Raw genomic sequence first — 16874 nt, forward strand, 5'->3', positions numbered from 1 at the left:
ACTTTAATAGCTATAATCACAAAGCACATCATGGTGGGCTCTTTTGGGTTAAATTGCGTTTTTTTTTTTTATCTTTGCATTTGGACTGAACTTCTTTGATTTGCATTGTTTCCAAATCAGGCTCTGCTGTGTGGCAGTTAGTGGCATCCTTCCTGAAGCTGCCCATTTCTGGGACTCATTGCATTGTGGGAGCCACTATTGGCTATTCATTGGTGGCAAAAGGTCAACAGGGAGTCCAGTGGTTTCAGCTTCTCCGAATCGGTGAGTCAATAAAGCATGTTGACATTTTAACTAATTTAGTAGAGTGCAACATTGAGGTCTAAGGAAGTTTATGCTACACTTTCACAGACAGAAGCAATACATATAAAAACCTGAGTCATTTCTTAATTATGTCTCAATTACTGTGCCCTACATTTACATGTGCTCTTTTCTCACTCCAGAAGTCAATGGTCCAATATGTTATGCTATAATTAACTCTCTGTATTGATGATTAGCGTAAAAATAAACTATACTGGGCACATGTATTGTGCCTTTGGTAGATTTGTCATGCAAAAGGAGTGACGGTGATCTAATACCGATTTTTCATTTTCCAACAAAAGTAGTGATGAAGTGGTGTTTAATCTAATTTACTTTATCTTTATTTTATATACTATACTATATATTACTATATATTCATTCTGAAATGTTATATTGTAGAGCCTTGGGACACCATATTAGTTCTGTAACATTTTCCTTTCTTTTGTAACATGGATTTTGTAGCATGGGTTTCCTGTAGTATTTTTGTACTATTACATTGATTACTAGATTGTTTGTTGGCAAGAACTTTGATATCTATTTTCTAACACTCTTGTTAGTTCATAGTCTGATCAACTGAACAGTGTCCTACATATTATTTTAATTGTGTCCTTCTCTTCTTTTTTTCTTTGCACAGTTGCCTCGTGGTTTCTCTCCCCTCTTCTCTCCGGCCTGATGTCTGCCATTCTCTTCTACTTTGTCCGCATGTTTATCTTGCAGAAGGTAAGGACAGGAAGCTTCACATCTTTTCCTACTTTTATCTGACTCTTTTTCTGTGCGTCACATTGAGCCACAGAACAAGCCTAATGACTGAGACGCCACAAGGTCATTCAAGCAAGAGGAATGAGCTGTTCATCCTTTCACTTGAGGGTGGGGAATACAGGGCCCTCTTTTGTCAATGTCTTGACTGTATAATGCAAGGATTATTGCAACAGTCCTTCAGCTTGAGCCACACGTCGTAACCTGATATGATAATGGCTGTGCTTTTGAGTTTATCGTTGCAGTGACGAGTGTTTGGCTTCTAAGCGAGGTTCTTTTCTCTTTTCTTTTTTTTTGCTTTTGTAGAAGGATCCGGTTCCCAATGGCCTGAAAGCCTTGCCTGTCTTCTACGCCGTTACGATGGGAATTAACCTGTTTTCAATCATGTTTACTGGCGCACCGGGTGAGTATCATTCTCCGGTAGTCTCACCTTGCACACCACCACCTCAGCTGCCTGAGCCTGTGTCTGTAAATAACCCCTTTCCTTTAACCTGATGCCCACTTCAGGCCAGGCCGTGACAAACCTGAGTGTTGTTAAGTGTTAGGAGCTGACAGTGTATTAACCAGTGGGCTCTGGGTCTGGTTTGGAAATTTGCTCAGTGGAGAGCAAATAAATGAGATGGGCTTGTGAGTGGTGTCTATTGTTGACCCCTGTATCAGCCTTTTCTGCCCTTCTTGAACACAGAGGAAAGAGAAAATAACAGTGGCCTAGAGTTGTCGTCCATCAAACAGCCGACATTCTTCAGTTCAGTAGTAGTTGTGTTTAAAGCACCACTTTTTGAGTGCTGTTTGGTTGTAAAAAAACAGCACATAAGAAGTGTATGCACAGTTACATGCCTGGAACCCAATTAAATGAGCACTTTTTTGCTCCTTTTGTTTTCTTCTACCTACAGGGCTCAGCAATTCAAGAAGTCACCTGGCCTGGGCCGTATATGAAGGCTACAGGCCAGAGATACGCACGTAGGAGTGCGTACATGTAGGCACGGAAAGGTGCATCATGTGCACTGGCACATAGCATCACATACCATTACACATACAGTACACACCTTCACTCAGTCTAGGCTGATAGTGTTAGTGCTGCTAGTGTTGGGCTTCACGTGGCTTCAGAAAGAAAGCTTAAAAAGCTGAATTCTGAAAAAGTAAAACCACACTTGACTTGAATGTTATCTGGAATATGTTAATGTACTGGTACGTATACTATTATACTGTTATATCGGTAGACCAAGATTGTGGGAGTTTGCACATGATCAGTCAGAAACACGACACTAAATAATGTTGACTACACAAATTCTTGCAAAACTATTGGTTAATTTTTTTGGTCTGCCCATGTTATAATCGTATCTGGTTGTGGTTTAATTTAAGGCACAGAGTACAGTGCAATTACTGCAGTAATTACAGCTGCTAGGTTTGCAGATCCATCACAAACAAAGAAGGGGCCTGTTTGTTTTCTGAAGCTCATTTAGAGTTTAATTTTATAACATTTGTGAAATCATTAATTCATTCCTTTCAAACCAAGCCACAATTCCACAAGCCCAAGTTTCATCACCTGTTAGCCACAGTAGTGATAATCAACTGATGATAAAGCTGATAAAACTAATCTCACTCTTGAACACACTCGCAGACAAACACAAACTAAAATGTACTTAAATATTGCTGGAATTAATTCAAAAGTTACGCAGCACAGTTTTGTCTAAGGTTACATCAACACACGAATGTGCATGCAAGTGCACACTTTTTATTATATTTTTTAATTTATTTATTTATTTATTTTTGCGAATTCGGCGAAAGACACGTGTTCTCCTCCACCGGATGCCTGCAAGGTTCGCAGTCTCTCTGGCCCCCACGTAGTCACTCATAATGGCACCAGATTACCGTGAGGATTAGCCCCGTGCTTTGGCCACACTCACTGACTTCGCCATTTCATCTGCTTTGGGATTAGCCTCAGAAGCAGTAGAGCAGAGCAGTTGACTGATCTCCCTCGGCCCTGTCCTCCTCCACAAATGGCCTCCAGGCACAGTTCACTTGGGTGCAGTCTAATCGTTCTAAGATCAGTGGTGCTCGCTCACTCCCACACCTCCAGGGCTACAGCAGGGCATTGGTTAGTTCAAGGCTGCTTGTGGACATCTGCTGCCCTTCGGAGCCGAGTCGTAACCCACAGTCTAGACACAGTTTGGTTTATAAAAAAAATAAAAAATAAATGGCCCTTATACTGTGGAAGCTAAGGTTTGTGTAGTGTGCATGCTTTAGTCAGTGGATCTACAGTGTAGATACAAGGTGTTTACATGGTATTTTAAAAGTCAACATGCGTTTTAAAATGATGTACAGTAATGCAGTTTCAGTTAATAGTGAATTGTGCAGTCCAGACACAGTTTGATAGTCTATAATTAGGTTATTAAAAAAAAAAAAAGAATAGTAGGAGTCTTTAAAACACTGCCCTTACTACAAAAGTTTAATGTTTAAATATACAAATGCTATGTAGTTTGTTGACCAGACTGGGATTAAGCCTAGTCCTGGACTATTCAAACCAGGCTTAAAACATTTTATAGTCTCAGAAACCACCCAATCGAATGCATACATGATTTTAAATGGTATTTCTTTAAAAATGGAGCTCCATTTTTAAAGAAATATTTCTCCAATATCCCAGAAATATTTCTCAAAATGGAGGTTAGACTCCTATTTATCATATTTTTAAAAGTGCCCTCCCAACAAATTATCCTTAATTAACCATTTTTTCCTTTTATAGAAGGTATGAGTTAAGTAAAAAGGAACTGTTATTTATTTTTCCCCCAAAAGTAATAAATGATAGTTTGTCCAAAGTTAAATAAAACGGCATTACTTAAAATCTAAGGCTGTATGCAATTCAATTCTCCAAAAAATTGGTAAATATGTTGGTAGTATTTTATTTATTTATTTATTTATTTATTTTTTAATATATTTTGACCTTAAAACTGTTCTGGAAGGCAGATATGTTGGACACAAATTCAAACTTATAATTAGGCAGAATTTGGACTAGGGTAGGTTTCACTTTGGACCGGTAAAGGTTTGTATACCTCTAAAATTTAGAAAAGGAAAAGCAACTTATTTGTCCATTAATGAAAAGAAAGCTTAAAACCTCTCTCAGTTCACCCTTATTCTATACTACGCCTTTATTGGCATGCATTATAAGCAATATATTGGCAGTAATTTGAGTGTATTGGTGTCTATTTGACTTTTAAAACTGTTCTAAGTAGTAGTCATATGTTGCACAATAAATTTCACACAGATATATTGTTTTGTTGGAATATTTCAGAGTATTTAGTAGCTTTACTATGAGGAAAGCAATGTGACAGCACTGTGTTGCCATTTCTCTGCTTTTCTCTTATGAGCTTAAAATGGCTTCATAGTCAGACAGAACCTATTAAAATTCAGCCTACTTATAAACAGGCAGCGTTTCCTCACTGTGGTGAGACTGTCCCATTTCTCTGCGCTCCCCTCCCTGTCCTGGGTTTATTTTAACAGGCCTGTGTGGAAGAAACCAGGCGAAGTGGGCGAAGTGTAAAGTGGCAGTACAGTGTAAAGTAAGACCTCAGTTGAGGTGCTGTGACATACTGTACTCTGTATTACAGTGATACAGAGCGAGGCTGGCATGTAAAGGCTAGTGACCTCCACTTAAGACCTGTATAGAGTTACTAAAGCCCCTCTTGGTTTTAGTGCTACTCAACACGTTTGTAAATCATGTGAACTCTGCCAGAAATACCCCCACCCTGCTGTTAGTGAAAGGGTAAGCAGTTCTTCAGCCCTGCTGCCTGGAACTTTCTCCCCATACACAGGAGAACGAGGCTTTTATGATGCTAATGGTGCTGTTGCATTTGTTTAGCATTTTAAACAGTACAGAGTCACAGTGCTGGAGTTCATGATTTATTTAACTTTTTTTAACATTTGCATTACCATAAGATCAATGGTTGTCATCAAAAATAAGCAATTACACCCTTTAAAAAAAATAAACTTTTTTTTTTTTATTAGAATATAAATGTTTAGTTATTCTACATAACATGTAATGCAAACAAATTCCTAATGGACGGTAGTCTGAGGAATCCTGCTATTTCATTGTATGAGAAACCACAGAAGTAAAGCCAAGTAATGCAGTTTCAGTTAACTTTAGACAAATAAGTTTATATGTAAAGCAACTGCTCAAAATTTGGTTCAGTTAATGGATTGAAAGCTCAAAACCTGCTCAATATTACCTTTATTTCTGAACTGCTGTGTATTTTGAGTGATTTACTTATTTAAAACCTTGACGCTGTTCTAAAAGGCGTTTTTATATTTTTAACAGTGATATTTCTTTAACCTTTTTGACCTCAAATTGGCCAAAATGGTATGCATATACAACTTCTTATAAAACGGGTAGTGTTTCCTCACTGTAGTGAGACTGACCTGTATCTCCATGATCTGAAATTAAGCAATTTAAAAAATGGAGATCAAGGCAAGTAGTTTTCATCATGTCTATGTATTGTGTGATAAGTCCAAAATGTATTTATTGTGGCAAGGCCCTTTTTTTGTGCTTTTAGCATGACGTATTGGCTTCATCAGCACCCCCACTCTGAATGTTCACACTCGTGAATCTGTGTGCTTTTACTGGAATGCTAATTTTCTGGTTCGATTCCCCTTTGGAACAGCAGGGTGCCGTGGCCACACTGAGGCTCTAAAGTAAACTGAATAGCCGAGGTGACTGACCTCATGGGCTGCTGTTTTGTTAGCTTTATTGTGACACAAAACTAATAGAAGTTTGTGGTGACCACGTTCTGGATCACAAACAAGGCAATTCATCAAGATAAAAGTGGTGCTATAAATTTAAGAGTGAGTTTAGAGAGCATATGGTGCTCTACAAGGTCATACTGTGAATCCTGAGGCTGTAAAATTTAAGGAAAATTGGGTTAAATTCAAAACTAGGTCTGGGCAGTATTTAGAACTATTTTATACTAAAAAAAAAAAAACAGATTGATCCATTGACACAATGAATGTATATATTCAAATATACAATGCAATGTGATAAATACTAACGTTTACATTATAATTATTAAATCTTTTTCATCATTATCTTAAGCATACAGAGGTTTGTTTTGCCCAGCCCTATTCAAGGGTAAATGTGAGTTTATTTGTTGACCCTTGAAACTAGTTTTTGTAGTATACACACAGGGTGTGTCGCTAATAAGCCACATATAAATGCCACAAAGGGCTTGGCTATTTGATAATGACCCAACCTTCACTTCTCTAACTCTTCGTTACACTGGAGAGTTATTAATTTCAGATTAGTCATTTCTATTGTGTTTTAGCAGCAATACTAAATATATACAAATTTATATAAAATAAGTGCCTGTTTTAACTATGAATGCAATGCTGCTCATCAAATTTGATTTTTTTTTAAAAAGAAGAAAAAAAAGAGAACATTTTCCAAAGTGTGCATTAGCCACTAAGATGAGAGAAAAAACTGTGTGGAACAAATCTGCGTTATTCTTTCAAGCTCTCGGCCAGTTTTTAAGCTCCTCTGTGATCTTAAATCACATGGAACACAGTTTATTGATTTAAGTTACTACTTCCCATAGTGATGCCAAACCACAAATTACCTATCGCAGCTCTGGCCACACCTAATAGGATTAGAAATACATTTGTCAGCATTGTTTAGTTAGCTTGGCAGTGCTGAATTATGATTAATCCTCACACAAACCTTGCCAAAGAGAGGAAATTCTAACCATTCAGTCAGAGAAAACATGCTTTATCTTTAGTCATGTGACCCAGTCTGTTACCGCACACCCAGCGTTACTGTCCGTATCCTCCCCGACCATAAAACAGCCACCAGAATGCGGCGATATGAGGAATGCCACTCCACCGGCTGTGGAAAAACACAGGCTCTGTTTTTGTGTAACGCAGATTGTGGGTTAGCGGGGGTTTATGGGAGGCGGTTAGGGGCAGGAAGTGGAATTTATGTCAGGCTACGATCCACTCTCATTCATCCCACAGTATGCCTGCGGTCTGGCCGCGCCTCTTTTGTTTGGGGACTGTTTGTTCAGAGGTGTTGCGTAGATCCAAACCGTGCATGCTTTCTGGACAAAGCCCACAGTAAACACCAGCCTCCAGTCGCTGACCTATATATTTAGATAGATAGATAGATTGCTAAATTTCCTTCGGGATCAATAAAGTATCTATCTATCTATCTATCTATTTTTTTTAAGTTAAGTATTAATTCCAGTACAATATAACGCTGTCTACAAAAAAAAAAGTTAAATAACTCGAAGTTAAATACTTATCTGCTTAAAGAATTCAAGTTGAGAGTTTAATTTGTGGGAAAAGTAAATTTTCCAAAACTATTACAGAATTGTAAATTTGAATACAATTTTGGTTTAAGTAGGCTACTATACCAATGTGTACATCCTCTGCTTCACTTGCATGCGCTGCTATTTTATTTATATTTCTTTTAACACATCACAGAGAATTTATAACTACCCTTTGTTTTTTGTTTTTTTTTATTTATTTGTTGGATCCAGTCTAAGTTGGGTTAAGTTAAGGGGGAACTGGGAGGAATGGACATTAGGGGTGGGCGATTATATCACGTTATATCACGTTATTTCTTGATATTTTAACGATAACGATACTTTTGGCGATATGACTATTATTGAAATTATTTAGAATTTTATTATTGCATGCAACATGATATGTCTAACAGATATTTTAAAAAATAATTATCAGATTTGTAACAGAAGTCAATGATCCAGAATGTCATACTAGTAATGCACTTCAAATGTCTACAAATATCCAAGATTAAAGTAAAATAATGATACTGGACAGATATAATCTGTCTCTAGTAGATATATAATGGGTAATTAGAACTGAATTTTTCTTTTGCTAAATTAGGGGTGGGTGATATGGCACGATATTTCAGTGTGTAATATTGTTCACGAAATTTCCAATTTTTTGGCGCCATCACGTACAATACGATATGCCACACCCCTAATGGACAAAGCATTCTTGCTTTGTCGCATGTCCAAGCACTGATCATTTTTCTTTGAAAATTATTACAGAAATGTAGTTTTAGTCCTTTATTTTGGCCTAAGGAAGCTCGCTATTTCAAGATACTTAGTCAAAATGCTCACGTCCTTCTAGCAAAACTACTTTTTTCTTCTTCTTTTTTTCCCCTTCCCAAAGATATGGTGGAAACAATCCACAAAATTAACAGAACCCTTTATAAGCATTGTAGTATACTAATGTAGGCAATGCATGTCTGTTCACTACTTCTTTTTTTTTTTATGAAGTAAACTGAAAAGTTTAGCTTAAGAAGAATTTTTTTAAACAGTAAAGCACTGTTTCTAATGCAGTCTGTTAACCCCCTTTAGAATCTGCTTGTTAAGTGCATTTTTGGCATGGCCATGAGTAATCGCAATCACACTAATGCACATTGGCTCTCATAGGCCTTTTTGGGTTTATTTTGGACATACGAAATTTAAGCTCATTTTTAGAATTATCTTCTTAAAATCTATGATTTCTGCTTTAGTAAGCTCCATTTCGTTCTGAATCTGCAGTGTCCACGTTTTAACAAGTCCTGAACAGACTCCCTGTTGGAACGGAGCTGAGCTGGCCCAACAAATGGTCTTTTTGAAAGCTGCCCCTTTTAGCTCCACTCTTATTTTTGGTTGCCCACTGTTGCTCCTCCGGTCTAGACCAGTGTCCAAATGCCACACCTGTCTGGTTCCTTCCAGCGGATACTGATTCACACTGGTTAAGGAAGGTGGGTGTGTGTGGTCTGTGGGAGGATAGGGGGACATGCATGCCTCCTTCATGAAAAATGCGTCACCTCCCCCTCCCCCTTTCTCCCGGAGGAGTGGAGCAGGAGTTGCGTAACCAGAGCGACAGCGGCGCAGCAGCAGCGTGGCATGCACTCATACTGCAGTGTGCTGCAGGAGCATGTGAGTGCGGCGCAGTGACTCAGCGCAGCAGAGGAGGGTAAACCGGCTCCCGCTGCCCTGCTGCCAACTCCGCCCACTGCATTCACTCTGCACTCGCTCCACCGCCTGCAGCTCCCCCCATCGCTTTACACTGCACTGAACTCTCTTAACTTCATTCATTCTCCTCCACCCCCCATTCATTTATTTGCTATTTTTGTTCTCGAGTATTTACTTTTCTTATTAATCTCTGATGTCCTTTATTAATTTCCCCCTCCTTTCGTTTTTATTTTCATTCAAACTTCTCTGTAGGTCTCTCTTTAGCTCTCACTTGGTTTTTTGATATTTTTATTTGGTGTCTCACTGTCGTTCAGTCTTCATCAATCTTTGTCTCTGGGGCACCCTCTCTTTTTTCTCTTTCCTTTTCTTTCTTTCTTTCTTTTTTTCTTTCTGTGGCTCTGTAGGTTTGTCTCACCCATGGGTCTCTCTCTTGCTCTGTCTTGGTCTCTCCTCTGTCTTTAGCTCTCTCTCTTTGTCTCTCCTCGATAGGTCTCTTAGGTTTCTGTCTAAGTGTATCTCTATTGGTGTCGCTTATTTAGGTTTGGCCTCTCTTTAGCTCTCTTGCTCTCAAAGTCTCTTTTTTTTCACTGTCTCTCGCTGTCTTAGTCTCGATTTTTCTCACTCACTCATGGATCCCTTTTCTGTCTTACACTCTTTCGGTCTCTCTCTCCAGCTGTCTCTCTCTCATATAAAACTGTTTTTATTCTAAATATTTCCATTACCACCATCTCTTTCTCTCTCTCTCTCTCTCTTCTTCCTCCGTTCCTGTTTTTTCCACCGCTGTGCTGACTTGTATTTTCTGTCAACATGTTGCGGTGGTGGAGGTTGTGGTCCCAGGGGGAGACAGTCTGTGACTGCTGCCTTCTGTGCCAGCATTCATCCCTCAGTATGCTGGTCACATTTTCTGCAGTCTTGGCAGTGAAGAGTGACCTCTTGCTCCGTATGAGCAGCCAGACTTTCTCTCGTTCTTCTTTATTCCTTCCCCCACGTTCTTTTTGTCCTCTCGTGATTACTCAGGAGGGGGAGGGGGGGCTACGGGGAACTGTGACCCTGCTGAAGCCTTTTAAGGCATGTGTCCTTGGTGCGCATCTGTGACGCTGACCGGCCGTGTGCACAGGAGCGTCGCATTTCAGAGCTGTTCCTGTCACCCCGGCTGTTATGTAAGCATGCGGGACAGACGTGTGCAGCATGCGGCTGCATTCTGTACCTGCCCAACATATTTGCCACATGGTGGTGGTGGTGGTGGATGTGACTTCGATTTATTCCTGTTACTTTGAAATTTGAGTTTGAATGCCTCCCATGGTTAGGTTTATCCTTCTATATTAGTGTAGTAATTGTGTAGAATAAAATTAATCTATAAAGGAATGGTTGAGGCCCTTTTGATTAATAGAAACACATTTAAAACACTGGCAAAATCATATTGCCAGAACATTTTGTACAATTGTAGTGTATCTTGCCATAAACAATTAGAAGGATTTTTGTTTAAAAGTTAGATTTGGTCAGGTTTAATAATTTATGCTCCTTAACTGTGACTATTTTTTATTTTTATTCCGTACATTTTTTGCTTTTCTAGACACTATTTCCAGTCCTATTGTTTTTTTCAATGCACCAGTACTAACACACAGGACGTCCAGAATCGACCCCATATCATTCCCCATGATGGAGTGTGGGTTCTGTAACGGTAGCGCATGCTGCCTCTTGTCTCAAAACCGCCTTTCCTTTCTTTCCCCTGGTTTCTGTCGATTTTCCCCGCCGTCTCTGCCCCTCTCCTGTGGGCGCTGGGTCTGCAGTGATGGGATTTGATAAACTGCCCTGGTGGGGAACCCTCCTCATCTCCATCGGCTGTGCCATCCTCACTGGAATCATCGTCTGGTTTGCTGTTTGTCCCTGCCTTAAGAGAAAGATTGAACGTAAGTAACCAGATTTTCATTTTGAATGTTTGTTTGTTTGTTTGAATGTGTGCATTAGAGGGGGGGGGCCATAATGCATGCAATTAGGGATACACAGAATATTTGGTAAACACAAATATTTGGCTGAAAAAGTCAAAAACCAAAAGCATTTTCAGTGTTTGGTTAAATGGGTTAAACAGCTTAATTGCTTATTTAGAGCAATGTCTAATTGCATTGCTTCCTCTAACCTTAGAATTTTTTGTTTCAGCAGGGTCTGCAGGCCCACACTCTTGTTTCAGTATTTTCTGTGCATCCCTACTTGCAATGTTTTTAAGTTTTGGGCTACATTTTTCTTTTCAATGGAAAATCTTTATTCAGAATTCAAGACTAGGCTTAAATCTGGAAATCTACTTCAATGTTTTCAGTTTTTATTTAATAATCTGTATTCATAATACAGCACATGTTTAAAGTGTCAAGGATGCTGCCATGTAGGTTTATGACTTTATTGTGAACATGAGTCAGATTTCCCATTAAATAACTCCAATAACTGCAATAAGACAATTGAAAATGATTACATAATTTACTATAACGTGGCCTTAACCTGGATATTATGTAACCAGAAGCATTAAGTTTAAGTCAATGTTTAGGTTTTTTTTTATGTAAAAAAATGTAAGTTTTATTTGTTAGATGCAAGGGTTGATTATTTTAATCAAGACATCGAGACAGGCTGCTTTTATAAAGGCGACACTCAGTTTAAACTTTAGGAAAGACCAGCTTTAGGTTAAGTGGTCATCAGACGTCTCGCTCCCGTATTTCTTAATGCTGGATCCTGTTGGTTGGTCCATCTGGATGGTCTGTCTGTCTGCAGCGGGGCAGTAGACTGGGGCAGTGATGTAATTGGGTCAGAGTGATCCAGTAATTGGTCTTCTGCCTTTTGGACTCAAATAGCCCGTCGTAACTCTGAGGGGTTACAGATTTGGCTTAAGGCTTGAACTGTGAGCTATACACAGAAACTACAGGTTACACAGTTCGTAAGAGATGCCACTACTGATTATATCAGACCAGTGAAATAACTTTCCAGACAACAATAAGTTTTATTGCTGATTTAAAACCAGATTATTTTGTGAAGATAAATTAGGATGTGGGTCTAAAAAAAAAAAAAAAAAAAGTAATTAAGCCAATCCAAGGAATAATCGCGTGTCAACCACTTATCTGTACTGTTTATTTTAAGTGCCTCCATGATTTGAAGTGTAAGAGTAGAACTGACTTTAGTTTATTAGTTTAACGGCTTTTTTTTTTTGGTCCCAATTAAAAAAAGAGATATAAATGATTAGTTTCTGGTTGTTTATTATAAGAGGACGATTATTTAAATCAAGACATCAGAATAGCTGTGCTAGTTGACATATTTGCTTTATAATCACGAGGATGCAGAATGATGGTCACAGGTTATGTTGGCTGGTTCGACCGGCCCTGAAAAAAAGGGTTAAGACAACACTCAAAGCAAACAGGCAAACACTCCAGAAGGAACTTTGCTGGAAGGCCAGCGTCACTCTGTATCCTTTTATTTTTACCAAGAACTACTCCAAATATCCTGAACAAGGCCTGAAACAAGCTAAAGCCACAATTCAGCTCATTCACATTAATGGGATCTATTCACCCAGTAAACCCAGTAGAAAATATAGAAGTCAGCAAAAATGAGGCAACGTTATATCCACATACTATAGAATTCATACAAGTACATGTAATTTAATTATTGGCCAATATTGCCTATATGGAAATGTATTGGCAAGAACTTGGTGATACAATGCACATCACAATAGGGGGGGGCACTACAGTGTATATAGTATAATATATATTGGAGAGCTGCATCAGCCCATAATTCCCACATCGAAGCATCCCCAAATTCAAATAAATATCAGTGTGTTACACCACAATAATTACTTCAGTACTTGGACATTTTAATCGTGTCTCGTGGCACAAAGTTGCACAATTCTGACGGAACAAGGAACTTGCTTCACTGTGTTTAAACATGCCTGTGTGTTACGTTATTAGCTGATTACCACTTTCTGCTTGTCTGATCACATCAGTCAGTTCATAAGAGTTTTTAAACTAGTGCACTGCATTCTAATAGCTTTTATATTAACCTTTTACACGCAGTTTATAGTGAATGCTTTTTAACACTGCTGGCACCACACTTTTAAAAAAAGACACAACCCCAGTGATGGGGAGAAAAAAAAAAGATTAAATGGATATGTTTTGGAGTTGTTAAATCCTCCAGATTTTTCTGTACCAGTGTCCTTTTGGTGTCTGTTGTCGTGTAATTGTGCAACACCTTTGATAACTTATTACAGATAAGCTTAGTGGAATGTGGCAACATGTACAATTCCTGAGGAAGCGCATCCTGACGTCACTGCAGACCAGTTTGACCTGGAACTTTTTAGTGTAGTAATTTGTTTTATTTATTTTAAACGTCTTACAGGTGAAATTAAGTCTTCCAGCCCCTCAGAGAGCCCCCTAATGGAGAAGAGGGAGATGGTGGAGGCACACTGTCCAATCCTCAAACCGGTTCCTGAGGAGAATGCATCCACACAGACCTCAAATAACCCCCAACCAGCTGCTGCTGTTGTCGAAGAACGCAGGGTGACCTTCGATATCGGCGACTCGGACGAGGCTGAGGCGAAGGAGAACGAGACCAGCCACAGTAATGGTGAGACCTCAGAGAGACTGTAAACACATGCAGCATGAAGGGAAGCTCTTCGTGTTATGTTTCAGGTCTATTTTTGGACTAGTATTAAATATAAATGCTGTTTTAGCATGTTTCTTTGTAGACGCACATAAATGAGCTTCAGAATCTGCAAAAGTTACTTTTTTCAATATTACTGTCAATATAAAAGCTGCTTTTGGCTTTTTTTTATATTCCTGCAGAAAATCCAATACATTTGCCTCTGCTGTGCTGCTCTAGTCTCACATTTACCTCAGCAGTGCTATTCTAGGTGTAAATTTACTTTGCTTAAGTAAATTGCCATGGTGTTCTAATCACAGTGTTACTGTGGTTACGCATTTGCTTTAGCATCTTGTAAAACGTTTTCCCAAGTAGTGCTGTTCTAGTCATTATTGTTTTTCAGTAGTGCTACTCAAGTCACATGCAAGTTCCAAATACTCAGGAAAGCAGACCTTTTGGTGAACAAACAAATGCTTAACTCACAGTACTATCCTAGTCATGTTCATCTTGTCGTTCAACTGTATTTTCTCAACTGGATCTTCAGTTTGTGAAGCTTGGTGTTTCCCTGTTAGCTCTCACTCACACTTCTTGCATTTTAGCTACGCTGCAGCAGAATCACTGCATTAAAAATTATAACAGTGGAGTATTAATGTAAATAGTCGTTTGAAGAGTTCTTTGTTTGATGTTTTCAATTATTCAATTATAAATTACATGCTTGTTTTTGCAGCCTTGCTTAAAAAACATTTTTTTCCCCACCAGTTCCAAAGACGGTCCACGTTCAGTTCAGCAACGGCCCAACGCACATGCCCAGCAACGGCTACAGCCAGTACCACACAGTCCACAAAGACTCCGGCCTCTACAAAGACCTGCTGCACAAACTACACCTGGCCAAGGTGGGCGACTGCATGGGCGAAGGTGGAGACCGGCCCATCCGCCGAAACAACAGCTACACCTCCTACACCATGGCCATCATCGGCCTGCACGGCGAGATCCGACCCCGCGACTCCGACTTCCGGGCCTGTGAGGACGCAGACAAGGAAAAGGCTGGCACTCAGGAGAGGAAGAGGATCCGGATGGACAGCTACACCAGCTACTGCAACGCTGTGGCCGAGCACGGCACCCCTGAAGGCCTCGGAGAGGGAGAGGTGACCCTGGAGGTGGGAGAGGAGGACCGGGAAAGCAGCAGGAGCTCGCTGGAGGAGGATAGAGCTGAGGCAGACAAGCCAGAAGTGTCCATGCTCTTCCAGTTCCTGCAGATCCTCACTGCTTGCTTTGGCTCTTTTGCTCATGGTGGAAACGATGTCAGGTAGGATTTTTACTGTTTTACTGTATTCAATTTCTCATCTGTACCACCTATTTCTTGTTTAAGAGTCTTGAATACAACTTTGTTTTAAGAGAAAGTATGGAAGTAGTTAAAATCTTCCACCTACTAATTTGGCAACCCTTCAGGAACTTGATGCATTTATAATAAATAACAGTTCAATAACCTATAATTTCTCTGTGATGGCTAGCTTAAGTTAGCTATTCATTTGCTTCACAATTTAAAATTGTTCCATTTACACCTTAACTCTTCAGCAGCTTCAGATGCCACACTAACTGCTGCACTATTTAAGATGGAAAGGGAAATTTGGTTAGTTGGCTAACCACTACTGTGCCACTGTTGTGCTACTAGCAGTTTTTTAAATCCTGCTTATAGGGGTGTAACGATGCACTCCGCTCACAATTTGTTTTATTTCACAGTTAATCACTTGTTTGTTTAGGCAATCTAGAGTAAAAGTATCCTTGTCTAAGTGGACAGTAACAGGAAATTTAACTCATTACTCTTAAATAAATATTTTTGGTGAGTTCTTTACTTCTGCATTTTAAAATGTTAATCTTAATTTCCAGTTTACTGCATTATTGGAAAATATCTTTTTCAATAGAATTGGCCACACCTGCTGAGCCACCATTTAACAGTAGCTACTAAGATACGGGCCTGTTTTGCCTATCAGTACAAGACGTCCTGTTTGAGCGGCAGTAAAGGAAATGTTATGGCTGTGCTGTGCTGAGATAAAACTGTTTTCTGGGTAATGTTTGAGCTCTAAAATGAGTTACAAAAGGAAATACGCTCTTGATCAATGCTAAAGGGCAGTCCACAAAGTATTTGCTTTCAACCAATAATGTAGCTTCAAAACAAAAAATGAACATACTATTTAAAACAGAGTCATGATCAATTAAAAAATAATATATTTGGGGAAAATCTGTTATTCTCTCCTTGCATTTGTAAGTTATTTAATGTACTTTAAGTTGACCAAATAAAAATAAGAATATGTTATTTGAAAGGGCTCAAGTTATGAATCTTAAAAAAAAAAAAAAAGAAACTCACAGCAACATGCACAATTTGTCCTTCAGCAGCAGATGTTTTGTTTTTCACAAACTCATTTTCTCCATGTTGCCCAAGCTGGCTGTGCCCTCAGGCCAAAAAAAACAAGTTCTAACCAGTAGAGGCAGCTGACTAATCCAGCCTTAAGGGTCTCCAGGATTTGTCAAGTATATAGAAGACTGAAAAACATTCAGTAAAACAGTGACTCACTCCTTTTTCCTCCTCTCTCTCCTGCAGTAACGCTATTGGGCCACTGGTGGCACTCTGGCTGGTCTATCAGAGTGGATCTGTGGAGTCCAATGCACCGACTCCAATCTGGCTGCTGCTGTATGGTGGAGTGGGCATCTGCGCTGGACTGTGGGTGTGGGGCCGTAGAGTCATCCAGACCATGGGCAAAGATCTGACCCCCATCACTCCCTCTAGGTGTGTACTGCAGCCTTCCTTCCATCTTTAAACCTGCGTTAGGCTAAGCATAATCATCGTAACGTTTGTCTCTTTAGTTTATTACAATTACATTTCTTACAAAATTCAGTTCCACCAACGTATCTTTGTAAAATTCAGATTATTTGTTTTTGTGGGATTCAACAGAATAAATCTTCTGATATATATGAATTATATATATGTATGAAATCTAAAAGTCACCTGTATTACTATTAGTGAGAGCTGTACGCTGTAATGCACTGAAATAAAGTGTTTAAGTATAGGCCCTTTCTCATTATGTGGATGTTTAAATTTATTTATTTATTTATTTTTATTTTTATTTTTTACACAGATATATTGTGGAGTAATCATGCTTTACCTAAATGTTATGCTCTTTAGGAGTCCTATACAGACATTCATTTGAAATCACTGAGTAAAGTGACTAGCTTTTTTAT

At 39.1% G+C, this 16874-nt stretch overlaps 3 protein-coding genes across 3 annotated transcripts in view; 2 read left to right on the forward strand and 1 right to left on the reverse strand.

Annotated features, from left to right (window-relative positions):
* kcnn2 (potassium calcium-activated channel subfamily N member 2) overlaps window positions 1-16874 on the forward strand; it is a 259379-nt gene that overhangs the window by 153447 nt on the left and 89058 nt on the right. The window lies entirely within an intron of this gene.
* The window catches only part of LOC103023969 (prenylcysteine oxidase 1), a 121947-nt gene that overhangs the window by 52922 nt on the left and 52151 nt on the right, over window positions 1-16874 (reverse strand). The window lies entirely within an intron of this gene.
* The window catches only part of slc20a1b (solute carrier family 20 member 1b), a 29897-nt gene that overhangs the window by 7438 nt on the left and 5585 nt on the right, over window positions 1-16874 (forward strand). The window contains exons 3-9 of the mRNA XM_007257805.4: window positions 121-261; window positions 932-1017; window positions 1360-1456; window positions 10817-10936; window positions 13395-13622; window positions 14397-14943; window positions 16237-16422. Of these exons, the coding sequence (XP_007257867.3) occupies window positions 121-261; window positions 932-1017; window positions 1360-1456; window positions 10817-10936; window positions 13395-13622; window positions 14397-14943; window positions 16237-16422 (1405 nt within the window). The remainder of the gene's footprint in view (window positions 1-120; window positions 262-931; window positions 1018-1359; window positions 1457-10816; window positions 10937-13394; window positions 13623-14396; window positions 14944-16236; window positions 16423-16874) is intronic.

Source organism: Astyanax mexicanus, chromosome 20 (genome assembly GCF_023375975.1).
Source record: "Astyanax mexicanus isolate ESR-SI-001 chromosome 20, AstMex3_surface, whole genome shotgun sequence".
NCBI lineage: Eukaryota > Metazoa > Chordata > Actinopteri > Characiformes > Acestrorhamphidae > Astyanax > Astyanax mexicanus.